The sequence below is a fragment of the Vombatus ursinus genome, unplaced genomic scaffold (genome assembly GCF_900497805.2).
Source record: "Vombatus ursinus unplaced genomic scaffold, bare-nosed wombat genome assembly UNPS02009573.1, whole genome shotgun sequence".
NCBI classification, from domain to species: Eukaryota; Metazoa; Chordata; class Mammalia; order Diprotodontia; family Vombatidae; genus Vombatus; species Vombatus ursinus.
Window position 1 is genome coordinate 29,173,199 of NW_020949351.1, and position 12,503 is coordinate 29,185,701.

At 36.7% G+C, this 12,503-nt stretch overlaps 1 protein-coding gene across 1 annotated transcript; it reads left to right on the forward strand.

The window, feature by feature from the left end:
• Nucleotides 1-220: 220 nt before the first annotated feature.
• On the forward strand, nucleotides 221-10,450 carry CUNH6orf62 (chromosome unknown C6orf62 homolog). The gene is made up of 4 exons (XM_027852387.1): nucleotides 221-1,905; nucleotides 3,709-3,885; nucleotides 7,852-7,974; nucleotides 10,151-10,450. Exons 1-4 carry the CDS (start codon nucleotides 1,777-1,779, stop codon nucleotides 10,433-10,435), a joined length of 714 nt encoding a protein of 237 aa, XP_027708188.1. The 5' UTR covers nucleotides 221-1,776; the 3' UTR covers nucleotides 10,436-10,450.
• The last annotated feature ends 2,053 nt before the right edge of the window (nucleotides 10,451-12,503 follow it).

Here is a 12,503-nt window from a genome sequence, read left to right on the forward strand (position 1 = left end):
GCAGCGCGGGCGGCCCGGTCACAGTGCGCACTGCAGCAGGGATGGAGGGGCTCAGTTGGCTGGTGGTTTTCTCTTGACATGGCTCCTGCCCGTGCTGCTAGCAGCGCCCCCGCCGCCGCCGCCTCTTCCGCCGCCGCCGCCACCGCTCCGCCCGCAGGCTGCGGCTAAGAAAGCCCGAGCCCACCCCACCCGAGAGAGGAAAGAGAGAGTCGGTCAGTGAGTCCCGGTCTCTTCGGGGACAGAGAGGGAAGGGGATCCCAGTCCAGCCAACTGCCCAAGCCTGCCCCCTGCCCTCTCCTCATCTGTTTTTGTTTTCCTAAAAGAACAAAAACAGTAAAAGAAAATCCTTTCCCAGCCCTCCTCGAACCCTAAACCAGTACTTGGGAACATGATCTGCCCAACATGAGGGAAAACTAAGCGAAAACCGGGATTTTTTTTTAAAGGGGGGGTGGGGGAGGGTCCTTTTTGTTAAACTTTTTTCTAACAACTTTTATTTTCTTACTTGTTAACTTTTCTTTTTTTCCATCCACCCCTACCGGGGGTTGGGGAGCTAGAATCGCTTCCACGATGAGATGAACGAAACCCCGAGTGACCCTAAATTTCCCGTGGTGCGAGTGAGTCGCTGAGGAAAAGGGGGTGGGGGCAGGGTAGAGGGCAGGTGGTGGCCCTGGCCATTGACTGGGACGGGAAAGCCAACCCCAACCTGACCTGCCATGCTCACCCACAGCTAAATCTCACCCCTCACCTCCCAGAGTGAGCAAGGGCTGCAAGAGAGGGTCAAGTTCAGTAAGGAACCCTGGGGGAATGTAGCGCACTCTTCAGTGGGTTGGGGGAAATCTGGATCCAGGACTTAAATCAGATCTCACCACAGAGCGGGAATAATAAACGGTATTTCTCTTATCCCCTCTCCTCCTGCCATCATGATCCTCCTTGGCAGCAGCTGCAGCCGCCTGAGGGTGAAAATGTGGGTGATGGGGAAGTTGGTAATGACTCCGCTGTTTTTTCTGTTGGCTCCTTTGGGTAACAGCTGCCCGCCCCCGGTGTACACTGTAGTTTATGGCAGGGAAATCCTGTACCTCTCTTCCTTTTCTACCGATTTCGCACTTTCCTCTTTGCTCTCCACCAAGTGTAATCAATAACAAGCACTGGCGATACATAGCACTAGTGAAATCTGAAATACTAACTATAATTAGCTACCACAGCCATGGGTTTGGCTGGGTAAAACTCAATTGGATATTTCAGTTTCATTCACTTACCCTAGAAAAAAAATCGGGGATCCGTTTCCCCTTTACCCTTCTGATCCTTTTCCTTTTTAAACGGGCCAAAAACCAAACTAACCCCACCAGATGGATTTAAAGGATTGGGCTGGTGTTAGCTGCATTTTATTGTACACCTAAATCTTGATGAAAGGCTTCTAATTTTATTTATTCTCCCCCCCCTTATTTTGGCAATTAAGTTGTCTCCCATAAATGTGTGTTCAAAATTTTTGATTCAAACTCTTTCCTCTCTTTCTACCCTTCTCTTTCCCCATTCCTATCCATTCCAAAATCTTATTGTCCAAGACACGATTGGATGGCAATTTTTTTGTTAGCATTTTAATATGATAGTCTTCTAATAATTGCCTGGGGTGCATTTTTTGGGTTACAGCTGTTTTAGCTATTCAGTCATATTAGCAGGATAAAACGACTTGTTTCTGTTGTACTTGAGTCTTAAGAAAAAGTGCCCATAGTTTAGCGACAATTTCCAAAGGCTTTAGTACCACCTGTATTTTACAAAATGGGGGACCCAAACTCCCGGAAGAAACAAGCTCTGAACAGACTTCGTGCTCAGCTTAGAAAGAAAAAAGAATCTCTAGCTGACCAGTTTGACTTCAAGATGTATATTGCCTTTGTATTCAAGGAGAAGGTAACTTAAAACTCTTAAAACTTTTGTTCCATGAGCACTTGGGTGACTTTATAAAAGGGTAACAAGCTAACTGTAATAGGTATGCATACTAATTGAAGAAAATGACTTAGAATTGACATTGCCCCTGCTGTACTTTCTCAGGTCCAAGGTATGTGTAGCCTATGAAGGTGAAGTACTAGTACACACGTACTTGATTTGGGGGAAGGTGAGATTTATCCATTTGTAATCAATTGTTGTGCTGTAGGACTTGTAGCATTATTGGAGACCATTGTTTGTAAGTTTATAGTCATATATAAATTATTGAATACCAGGTTTAAAAGTAACATTTGAATTAGAGGTAAATTCAATTAAAATAATTGGATTATTTAAAGGGACTAACTGGCACCAATAGCACCTACTTTATGAGAGGGTTCCAAGTGACTAATCCCTTTCAACCTAGTACAAGAAAGGAAATATCCAGATAGCCATTGCTCCATAGAAACAAGTAATACCCCAACTGGTTAGTATTAAGGAAATTTTTACTCAGGAAACAATTTTAAAGAGGAAGGCAAACATGTTTTTATGGCCAACTAATAGGGTTGGGCAATACAAAACCTTGGAATAATGAATATTCTAAAGTTTAAATACATCAGAATTTAGTTTTAAGTAAATTTGCTTAAATTGAACAAAGTTGAAGTGAACAGCCACTGTTGAATTTTTAAAAAATTTATCAGTAAATCTTTATCCTTAATAACAGTGCTGTGCACATAGTAGGCACTTTTAACAGTTGTTTAATGTCATGTGTCACAGTGCACTTAGATCGCTTGGATTTGTCTGTAGACCATGACCCTGTTGGTAAAATAAAATTTGACTTCTCACACCAAACTCCCCCCCCCAAAAAGTTCTTGATCCAGGAAGATTAAACACTATACATCAGGTGCCAAAGCAGTGAATTTTAGAGACCCTTCTGTTTGCATGTGCTAGCCTCAAAATTATTCCAATCTATGTATTTACTACTATCACCACCTCCGGTGATATCTGAACCTTTCTCTTGGATGATTTCAGCAAAAGCTGCTGTGTATGAGATCAATAAGGAATGAAATTAAGACTGAGTACAACCTAGAAACTAAATTATTAGACCTTGAATTTGTTTTTTTTTTTTTTGTCCAGAAAGTGGCTCAAACTTTTCCAGTAGTAGATTAGCTTTACGGAAACCTTATCTGGACATACCCAGATGTCTGTCTTACTCAGACAGGCTTACTGTCATTGTGAAGTGTCTACGCAACTGCTATGACTGCCACGGCAAATAGTTTGCTTGGGGACTTTGGGTCTTCGATCTTGGAATAATATTGTAGTTCTTAAATGTGCTACACTTCAGAAGTTGAGTTTTCATTAGTACTTGCTGTCTAAAAATGTTGACACGTGTTTAAGAAGAAAGACCAAAACTGCTGTTTGCTAAGTAGTAAAAATTATATGCTGCTTATTTGATTAGTCTTATTTTTGTTTTTATAGGTGGGGTTTAAATTTGGAATTTTAAGATCAGGTTTTTAAGATCAGAATTTATTCTGTTTACCTTGAAGGAGGCAAATTGCTGCCTTGCTTGTAATATGAAGTTATTTTATCGAAGATAAATGTTGTGTTCTAAATTTAACTGGGTAAAAATGATTTTTCTTAAAAGTCTTCTTGAATTTGTTTCTCGTTTTGCAAACACAGTCAAGAATGTTGGTGGTTTAAAATGATTGTGCTTCACACTAAAATTCTAACTGGCAGTTACCAGATCGTGTATAGCTGAAAACTTAAGCTAATAAAATTTTTATTTTTCAGAAGAAAAAATCAGCACTTTTTGAAGTGTCTGAAGTGATACCAGTCATGACGAACAATTATGAAGAAAATATTTTGAAAGGTGTGCGAGATTCCAGCTATTCCTTGGAAAGTTCCATAGAACTTTTGCAGAAGGATGTAGTACAGCTCCATGCTCCCCGCTACCAGTCCATGCGAAGGGTGAGCCTTATTTTTCTTTGTGCTTGTCGTGATGGTGGGTAGATTTTTAGAGATAATTTGATTAAAATGAAAAACATTTTAAAATGGAAATAAATACTTTGGATATGAATTTTTTGCAGTAAACATTGGAACAAACTGAGAGATTGAACTTGAATAAACTTTTCCAATTTAGTATAACTTGAAATTCAGGTTATTTTACAACTCTCATTGGGCTAACTTAAGTCTGTAAATTGTGGTAAACTTAGTGGTCAGTTAAAAGACAGTGAGTTTTAATTTGTAATTTCTATTAATTTGCCCTTGGGATGTTATTGTCTGCTAGTTCTTAGCCAGCTTTCTAAACTTGTTGGAGAGGGGTGTTTTTTTTGTTCCCTTCCAATGTCTTCAGTTGCCATCCTATGAATGTAGATAGCCAAAACCACACTAAATTTCAGTTCCCTACTGCTTTTAATTTTCCCTATACATTTTGTATTTAGATATTTGTGGAGATACTTCTTTTGGGAAATAAATCACATTGCATTTATGAGATGACTAAAATACTGTGTAAGTGCAAAGACTACAATAGTATATAAAAGTTCAGTATGCCTTTTTTGCCCTTTAAGCTGTTTATAAATCTCATGTATGTAGCTTTCTTTTGTAACTTAATTGTATACTTATTGGTTTTGAAGTCCTTATTGGTTTTTAATCGAAATGTCAAATATCCATGTGTACAAGACTTTAGGATCTAAATTGAAAATTCACTTAAGGTATTATGTCCCTATAATAAAAAGAAAGGATGTCTTATGTAGTCAGTGGATAGAGTGCAAGGTCTTAAGAGTCAGGACGCTTGGTTTCAGGTGCTGCCTCTGTTAGTATTAGTTTTAAGATCCTTAACCCACTTAACCTGTTAAGTGCCCCAGGGCAACTCTGAAACTGGAAGTTGCTGATCTTCATCAGTGAAGTTTCCATCTTTGGAGTAGCAGTGGATAAAGTCCAGTCTGGAAACTACCTCCTACCTCCAACCTCCAAATAAATAAAAACTTTATACTCGGAAGAGTTTTATGATGGATGGCTTCACATAATTAACCTTTTGGTAAAGAGCTTATCTGCTTAGCAGGGCAACAGAATTATGGAACTCACTGTTTTTCAGATTTTTTTAACTCTTCAGCACATGTTAAAATTTAAGTATTGATGGTATAACCGGATTGAGGGAAAGGGTCTCTATTCCCATTAAGATTGTGGCTGAGTATGTAATAAGTCTGATATTCCCTCAAAATAGTACTAACTGTAACTGATAAATGCTTTCTTATTGTTTGTAACTCTTGTTCATACCTGCCTATAAAATTGCCTGCAGAAGAGCCACTTGGTGTACTGGGAGCCTTTCTCTCCTGCCTACCTTTAAAAAAATATTTAAATCACTCTTTTTTATAATTGGATTTTTATTTTGAATTTAAACATTAAAAATAGCATTTCCATACACACAACAGAACACAGATCCTATATGGAACTGTTAATTGTCATTTCATAATGCATATTTTAAAAATAATATGATAAATTTGATTACTTTCAAAGCTGTTCTGTTTGTGGTTCCTTTTTCTTTGCATTCTTAAAAAAAAAATAGTTTCAATAGTTCCTCCCTTTTTTTGGTATTACTGTTGCCAACTCTCCCCACTTCCCACTTCCAAATTAAGAACCACCCTTGTAACAAGTGTAGTCAAGCAAAATGAATCCACACAGTAGCCAAGTTTAAAAAAAAGTATGCCTCTTTCTGTGTCTTGTGTCCATCACCTCTTTTTTTGGGGGGGGGGTAACATGTTTTATCATGAGTCCTGGAGACATGGTTAGTAATTGCAATGAGAGTCCTTTCAAAATTGTTTTCTTTACAATATTATTGTCCTTGTGTAAATTGTTTGCCTAGTTCTGTTCACTCTTAGAGTTCTTGGGATATTCCAAAATCATCACTCTTAGATAATATTCTTTTACATTCCATATACATTTATTTGCCATTCTCCAGTTGTTTAAGAGAGCAATCTAAGGCACCAGCTTTTTTATTCTAGTTCTTTGCTTTAAAAAATTTTTTTACTTTTGGGCGGTCTTTCTCTTGACATTGAATGTGTATCATCAATCAGTCAGATACCTAGTTTGTTCATTTATTCCTTGCTTTTAATGCAAGCCCTACCCATCTCCTTCTCTGGTTGTACATTTTTCTGCCTCTTCCCAGTAATTGTATGGTAGTATGCCGCAGCTTTCTATGTGGCTTTCTATTGTCCTTCAGATAAATTACAACTTTAATTCTTAAGAGAACATTTAGTAAAATCTGATGTGCAATTGGATGAGCAGGCCAAATAGCTAATAAATCTTTTGAACAAACTTCAGATAGATAATTAACTTGGCCAAGAATTGAAGAGGAGGAAATGGGGCTGAAGTAGGATAGGGGAGTGAAGAGGAAGGATAAAGGATGGATATCTGATATCAGTAATGTAGGGAGCAGGGAGAACTTCCTCTACCAGTGCAGGTCGGGATCTTCTCTGCAACTTAATCACTCAGCTCTGGTCAAGTCTTTTAAGACTGAGTGAGTGACTTGTCCAAAGATATACACCTAATGTGTATCTAAGGTAGGATCTGACCCATTTCTTTCTGGTTCTGCGGCACTAATTGCTTCTTATTTTTTTCATAAGGGAAAAAAAAATAAGGTTTTCAATTTAGATTGATATTTAAGTTGTCTTTTCAGTTGTGTCTGACTCTTTGTGACCTGGTCAAAACATTGTATTTAAGATAGTGGCTTTCTCCTGACTCCCTACTTCTGGAAACAAAGAAACAGTAATTTCTTTAACACTCAGTATTTGTCTGGTGATGCTTTGTAGCTTTGAAACTGTACTAACACTGTGAGGCTAGGCTTTGGAAATAATATACTCTACTCTGATAAGGAGTGGAAAAAGGATAAGGTTATGCACATAGAGTTCCGAAATGAGAGCTTATTTGAGAGCATTGATGAGAGCATTATTGAGCATTATAATGACACACTAATTGCTTCTTATTTTTTTCATAGGGAAAAAAAAAAGGTTTTCAATTTAGATCCATATTTAAGTTGTCTTTTCAGTTTTGTCTGACTCTTTGTGACCTGGTTAAAACATTGTATATAATGAGAGCATTATTATGACACAATAGCATTGTGCCTGGCACACAGTAGGTACTTAATGCTAGTAGACTAACTCTACAGGGATGGTCCATATTAGAAACCACAGATCACTGTTCATCAGGAGCCTTAAACTGGGTTATGATTTAAAAATACTAGATTAAATTCATAGTTTTGTGTATAAATTTTCTACTTTATATCTTTCCCAGTGCCTCAGAAAACGCTCCCTATGTAAGTGATACATAATATGTTTGTTTTTGTTGTCTAATCAATTAGTCCTGTCTGACTCTTCCATGACCCCATTTGGGATTTCTTGGCAAAGATCCTGGAGTGCTTTACTATTTCCTTGTCCAGCTCATTTTCCAGATCAGGAAACTGAGGCAAACAAGGTTGAGTGACTTGCCCAGGGTCACATAGCTAGTGTCTTAGGCCAGATTTGAACTCAGGTCCTCCTGATTGCAGGCCCATCACTCTGTGCCACCAAACAGCCCAACATGTTATTAAACATATAATATATGTTTAAGTTATATTAAGTAGTAAATGCATAAGAGTGATAACACTGACAATCTACTTGGAGAAGATTGCTGTAGATGTGACTTACGGAAAATGTTGCTTGCCTTGACACTCAAGGTCTTTGAATAGAGGTGGACTACTACTGTGTTGAGGCATTGACTTGCTGATAGGTTATGTGGTAAAACATTGTCTGCCATTAGCATGTGAACTGTTAAGTATAAGGACAAACAACAATATATGTAATCCTAAACTTTTAAAATTTATAAAATTATATGTTTTCTTCACATAGGATTCTATAGCTGAACCCTTTAACAACTTAATGTTTTCCATCTTTTGTATAGGATGTAATTGGCTGTACTCAGGAGATGGATTTCATTCTTTGGCCTCGGAATGATATTGAGAAGATTGTCTGTCTCCTATTTTCTAGGTGGAAAGGATCTGATGAGCCCTTCAGGCCTGTTCAGGTATTTTTATTTCTAAAATTCTTTGAAACATAATAAAATACAAGTGCCTTGATTAAACAATGAAGTCTTTTTTGGGATGAGTAATACTGTGTCAGTTAAGAACAGTTTGTGGGTTACAGTAATAACATTTAGAAAGGGAGTACAATACCAGAAAATTTTAAAAGAAAAATGAGTTAGGAAGTAGTGCCTAATTTATTTGTAGGTTTTCCTAGATGAAGAATAGAAGACAGCTTGTTTCCTTGAAGAAAAAAATCTTCTTTAGGCAGAGCCAGGTGACTGATTTCTGATATATATTATTACTATAGTTGTCATTGTAAAAATATTTGTCATTTTTGAGGGGAGTAGTCTATTTGTAGGCTCTTCTTAGACTGGGGAATAGCTTATCTAAATATGAGAGTGTTATACCAGGAAAGGGGAAAATATGGGCTTATTAATGGAAAGAACAATTATAAATGAAATGTAATTCTCAGAAAAAGCTCAACAGTACAAGAAAGACAGTTAATTGAAGTTGTCACTGATGTTTAAGATGCTGGATGAGTGATAAAACAAGGATATCCAATAAATGGACCACTTGACTAAGATTGAATTTTATGGGCTGCTCAGGAAGTTTAACACTTGAAGGGATGAATCAGCGTGGTTCAGCAACTTAGATAAATATGGATAAAACTAAATCATCAGTTTGAGAGTTCTAAATGAGATGATTTATGATGGTAGATTTAAATAATCTTAAGTTTAGTAAGGTGATTCTAAAGTATATATTTGAATACAGTGGGTGAAAGGAACTTAAATATTGCTTTATTGATCTGTAGATTACAGAAAGGAAAAGAGACTCAAAGTTTCAAAATCTTTGGCTAAGTTGTTAAAATCTGAGACTTTCATTGAGATGCAACACAGCACCACTTGAAAAAGTAGGCTGGGCACATTTAGTGTCCTGTTATGTTAATTGCTACAGCCTTTAATTACAGAATTAGTTCAGTAGACCAAGGCAAGTTTTCTTTATTATATATTTTTTGACTCTAGTATTTTACAGGAGAAGTGAATTTGAGATTAAACATGGAGTGAGGTAGTCTTTTTTAACTTGAGAAACTACTTTTTTCTGTCTTTGTGCATTTACACAAATACTGCATACAGTAGCTATAGCAGTTTGGCAACATAGATTGTAAAGGCATCAGGTAGTGGATTTGGAGTTAGAGCTTGAAAAGCGTAGTAGAGATTTGTTCCAGCCCTCTCATTTGGTTGAAGAAAGTGAAGTCCGTAGTTTGAAAATGATTTGCCCAGTAGCATAGCCAGAATTGGAGCCCAAGTTCTCAAGTTCAAGCCTGAAAGCCAACTTTAAGAAGGGAACAAAAGATGGGTAGTGTCAACTCAGTGTTTATGCCCACATTGGGGCATATGTTCTCCATGCCCTAAATTTCTAATTTCCTTTAACTTGGTATGCAGATGTTTTAAGCTTTAAGTATCTACTTTCAACCTTTGTTACCTAGCTCTCAGCAAAACATTTGACAAATTTTTTCATATTAACTGTGGATAGGAACAGATGTGGGCTAGAAGGTAATATATTTGGGTGAATTTGGGATTGGTTGAATGACTAGATCCAAAGTAGAATTGGTAATAATTGAATAGCTCAGTGTCAGCTTGAGGGAATGTATTTACTGAAGCACTCTGAAGGATATATCCATGCATGGTTTTTATACACTTTACAACAATTATGAATGACATAGATGAAATACAGATGGCATGCTTATTTAATTTTCAGGTGACAACAGAACTTTGGAAAGCCAGACAGAGGTTTGATATAACGGCAGATTTCCTAATGATTAGAGCTATTCTAGAATGGAATGCTTTGGGAGGTGTAGTAGGTTCTGCCTTCCTGTATTCCATCTGGCCCTCACTTTAAAGAATAAGTACTGCTTGGATCAAATGGCATCTGTATTCTCTTCTGACTAAAATTCTGTTTAGTAGTAGTGCCAGAATTTTAGCCCAGAACCTCTGACCCAAAAATAGTGTTGTTTCTGCTGTGTTGTAATAATACCTTTTAATAAGTCTTTTGGTTTGATTTATCAAATGTTTTTCTTAACCCCTCTGGTTTTTTTAGGTGCCTTCTTTATAACTTTTTCCCATGAAAATGGACTGTAATGTATGATTATGGTTGTACAGCAATATCTTTTTCATATAGGCCAAGTTTGAATTTTATCACGGTGACTACGAAAAACAGTTTCTGCATGTACTGAGCCGAAAGGACAAGACTGGAATTGTTGTCAACAATCCTAACCAGTCAGTGTTTCTCTTCATTGACAGACAGCACTTGCAGGTAAATAACGTTGTAAGATTTTGTTTGAAGGTTCTCAAACTTAATGGAGATGTGAGCTTTGCCCTCGAATTAATGATTTACAAGGAATTAACAGATGTGCTTTTAAAATCCAAGTTTTCTAATAATGTAGAATCCTTCATAGTACTATGATAATCTTCTATAATTTGCCCCTTCTAAAAGCTGAAATAAGAAGTAATGTGGATTAATTGCATAGTTACTTGAAACTTAAAGAGTCCATAAAGACATAACATAAACTTCTTTACCCTCTATATCTTTTAAGCAGGTTTTCCAGATAAGATTTAACACTTTTCACCTTAACACTTCTATTTGCCTTTAGCTCTTTAAAGTTACCAGCTTGCTGATGACAAAAACAGCCATGGAGTCAGGAAGATCTGAGTTCGAATACAACTTCACTTTGTAGCTGTGTGACCTTGGGCAAGTCACTTAACCTCTGCCTCAGTTTCCTCAATTGTAAAAGGGGCCCATAGCACCTACCTCACATGATTATTGTGAGGATCAAATGAGATATTTGTTGGCACAGGCCCTGGCACACAGTATAGGCTCTTAATTATTGCTTGTTCTCTCCCTAGAAAGCCTTAGCTATCTTAAACATATATTGGACATAAAATAATTAAAAGTTTTAGAAGCAAAATAATGAATAAAAAAATGACGGTCCTGTTAAAATTCTTGCCTAGTGCTTGGCTTATTCCTGGTTATTCAAATAATCTGATTTTCCTGGCTTTTATGGCATAAGATTCTATAGTGCAAGATAGGCTAATTTGTAGCCCTTTGAATTGGAATGGATTCTTAGTCATTAGTAAGTACATTCTTACATTAAGTTGTTGCCTTCCCAGTGTTTCCACTTCCCCATTTGATATATTCTTCCCCTTATTGGTGCTTAGTTACGTCTTCTCTTTCAGGAAGGATCTAAAATTCATTCACATTAAGGTAAAAATGGCTAATACATTATCCTTTTTCAAGATATTTACATTTTAATAAAGACAAAGTTTTACATTTCACCATGAGATTTTTTTTCTTGACTTTAAGGCACCAGCAATTTTGAGGCATAGTGCTTGGCACATATTAGGTGCTTGATAAATGCTTGTTTGATTTGAGGCAAAAGGATGATTTAGACTCTCAGGTCACTTGGCTTAAATAATACCTGGTTCAGAAAGCTGGCCCTGTAAGTAACATTTTGTTAACAAGTTAAATTTTTGGCAATTTAGAGTGGAAACTCTTCAGTCTTAATATTTGGTAAGATGCACTAATTTTTTGTCGACCCAAACCACTTCATTTCTCATTTCCTTTTTTTTATTTAATTTAAAAAATGTTTTAAATTTATTTTGAATTATCAACAACCACTTCCATAAGCTTTTGAGTTTTAAATTTTTCTCTACCTCCCTCCCCAAGACGGCTTGCAATCTGATATAGGCTATACATATATATTCCTGTTAAACATATTTTCACATTAGTGATGTTGTAGGTAAGAATTAGAATCAATAGGAGGAACCACCACAAAGAGGAAACAAAACACAACAGAAGAAAAAAAAAACAGCAAATAGTATGCTTCAATCTGCATTCAAACTCCATAGTTCTTTCTTTGGATGTGGACAGCATTTTCCATCATGAGGCCTTTGGAGATGTCTCAGATCCTTTGCTTTGCTGAGAAGGGTTAAGTCTATCAATATTAATCATTGCACAATGTGGCTGTTACTGTGTACAGCATTCTTCTGGTTCTGCTCACTTCACTCAGCATCAGACCATGCAAGTCTTTCCAGGTTTTTCTGAAGTCAGCCTGTTCATCATTTCTTCTAGCACAATAGTATTCCATTATATTCATATACCACAACTTGTTCAGCCATTCCCCAATTGATGAACATCCTCTCAATTTCCAATTCTTTGCCACCACAAAAAGAGCTGCTATAAATATTTTTGTACATGTGGGTCCTTTTCCCATTTGTATGACCTGTTTGCATTTCTCATTTTCTGCCAAATTAATTTATGGGCATCTAGAGCCTTTTCTCCTTTTCATATTGGCTAATAGGTCTCCCTGTCTACTGTTAGTACTAGATTCTAGCATTAAACTCCAGTAGCCATTTCATGATTTAAGGTCCTGTAAGCTTTGATTTCTAATAACATGATTTTGTTGCTGAATAATTTGTTTTCTTTTATAGATATTATTCAGTAAATCAGTCTTTATTAAGTGCTTACTGTGTGC

Excerpts from the sequence above, each read along its gene's own strand:
- CUNH6orf62 (XM_027852387.1), top strand. The coding sequence starts at position 1,777 with ATGGGGGACCCAAACTCCCGGAAGAAACAAGCTCTGAACAGACTTCGT. Across the intron at positions 1,906-3,708 it reads CCTTTGTATTCAAGGAGAAG|AAGAAAAAATCAGCACTTTT; the intron begins GTAACTTAAAAC and ends TTTATTTTTCAG. Across the intron at positions 3,886-7,851 it reads GCTACCAGTCCATGCGAAGG|GATGTAATTGGCTGTACTCA; the intron begins GTGAGCCTTATT and ends TCTTTTGTATAG.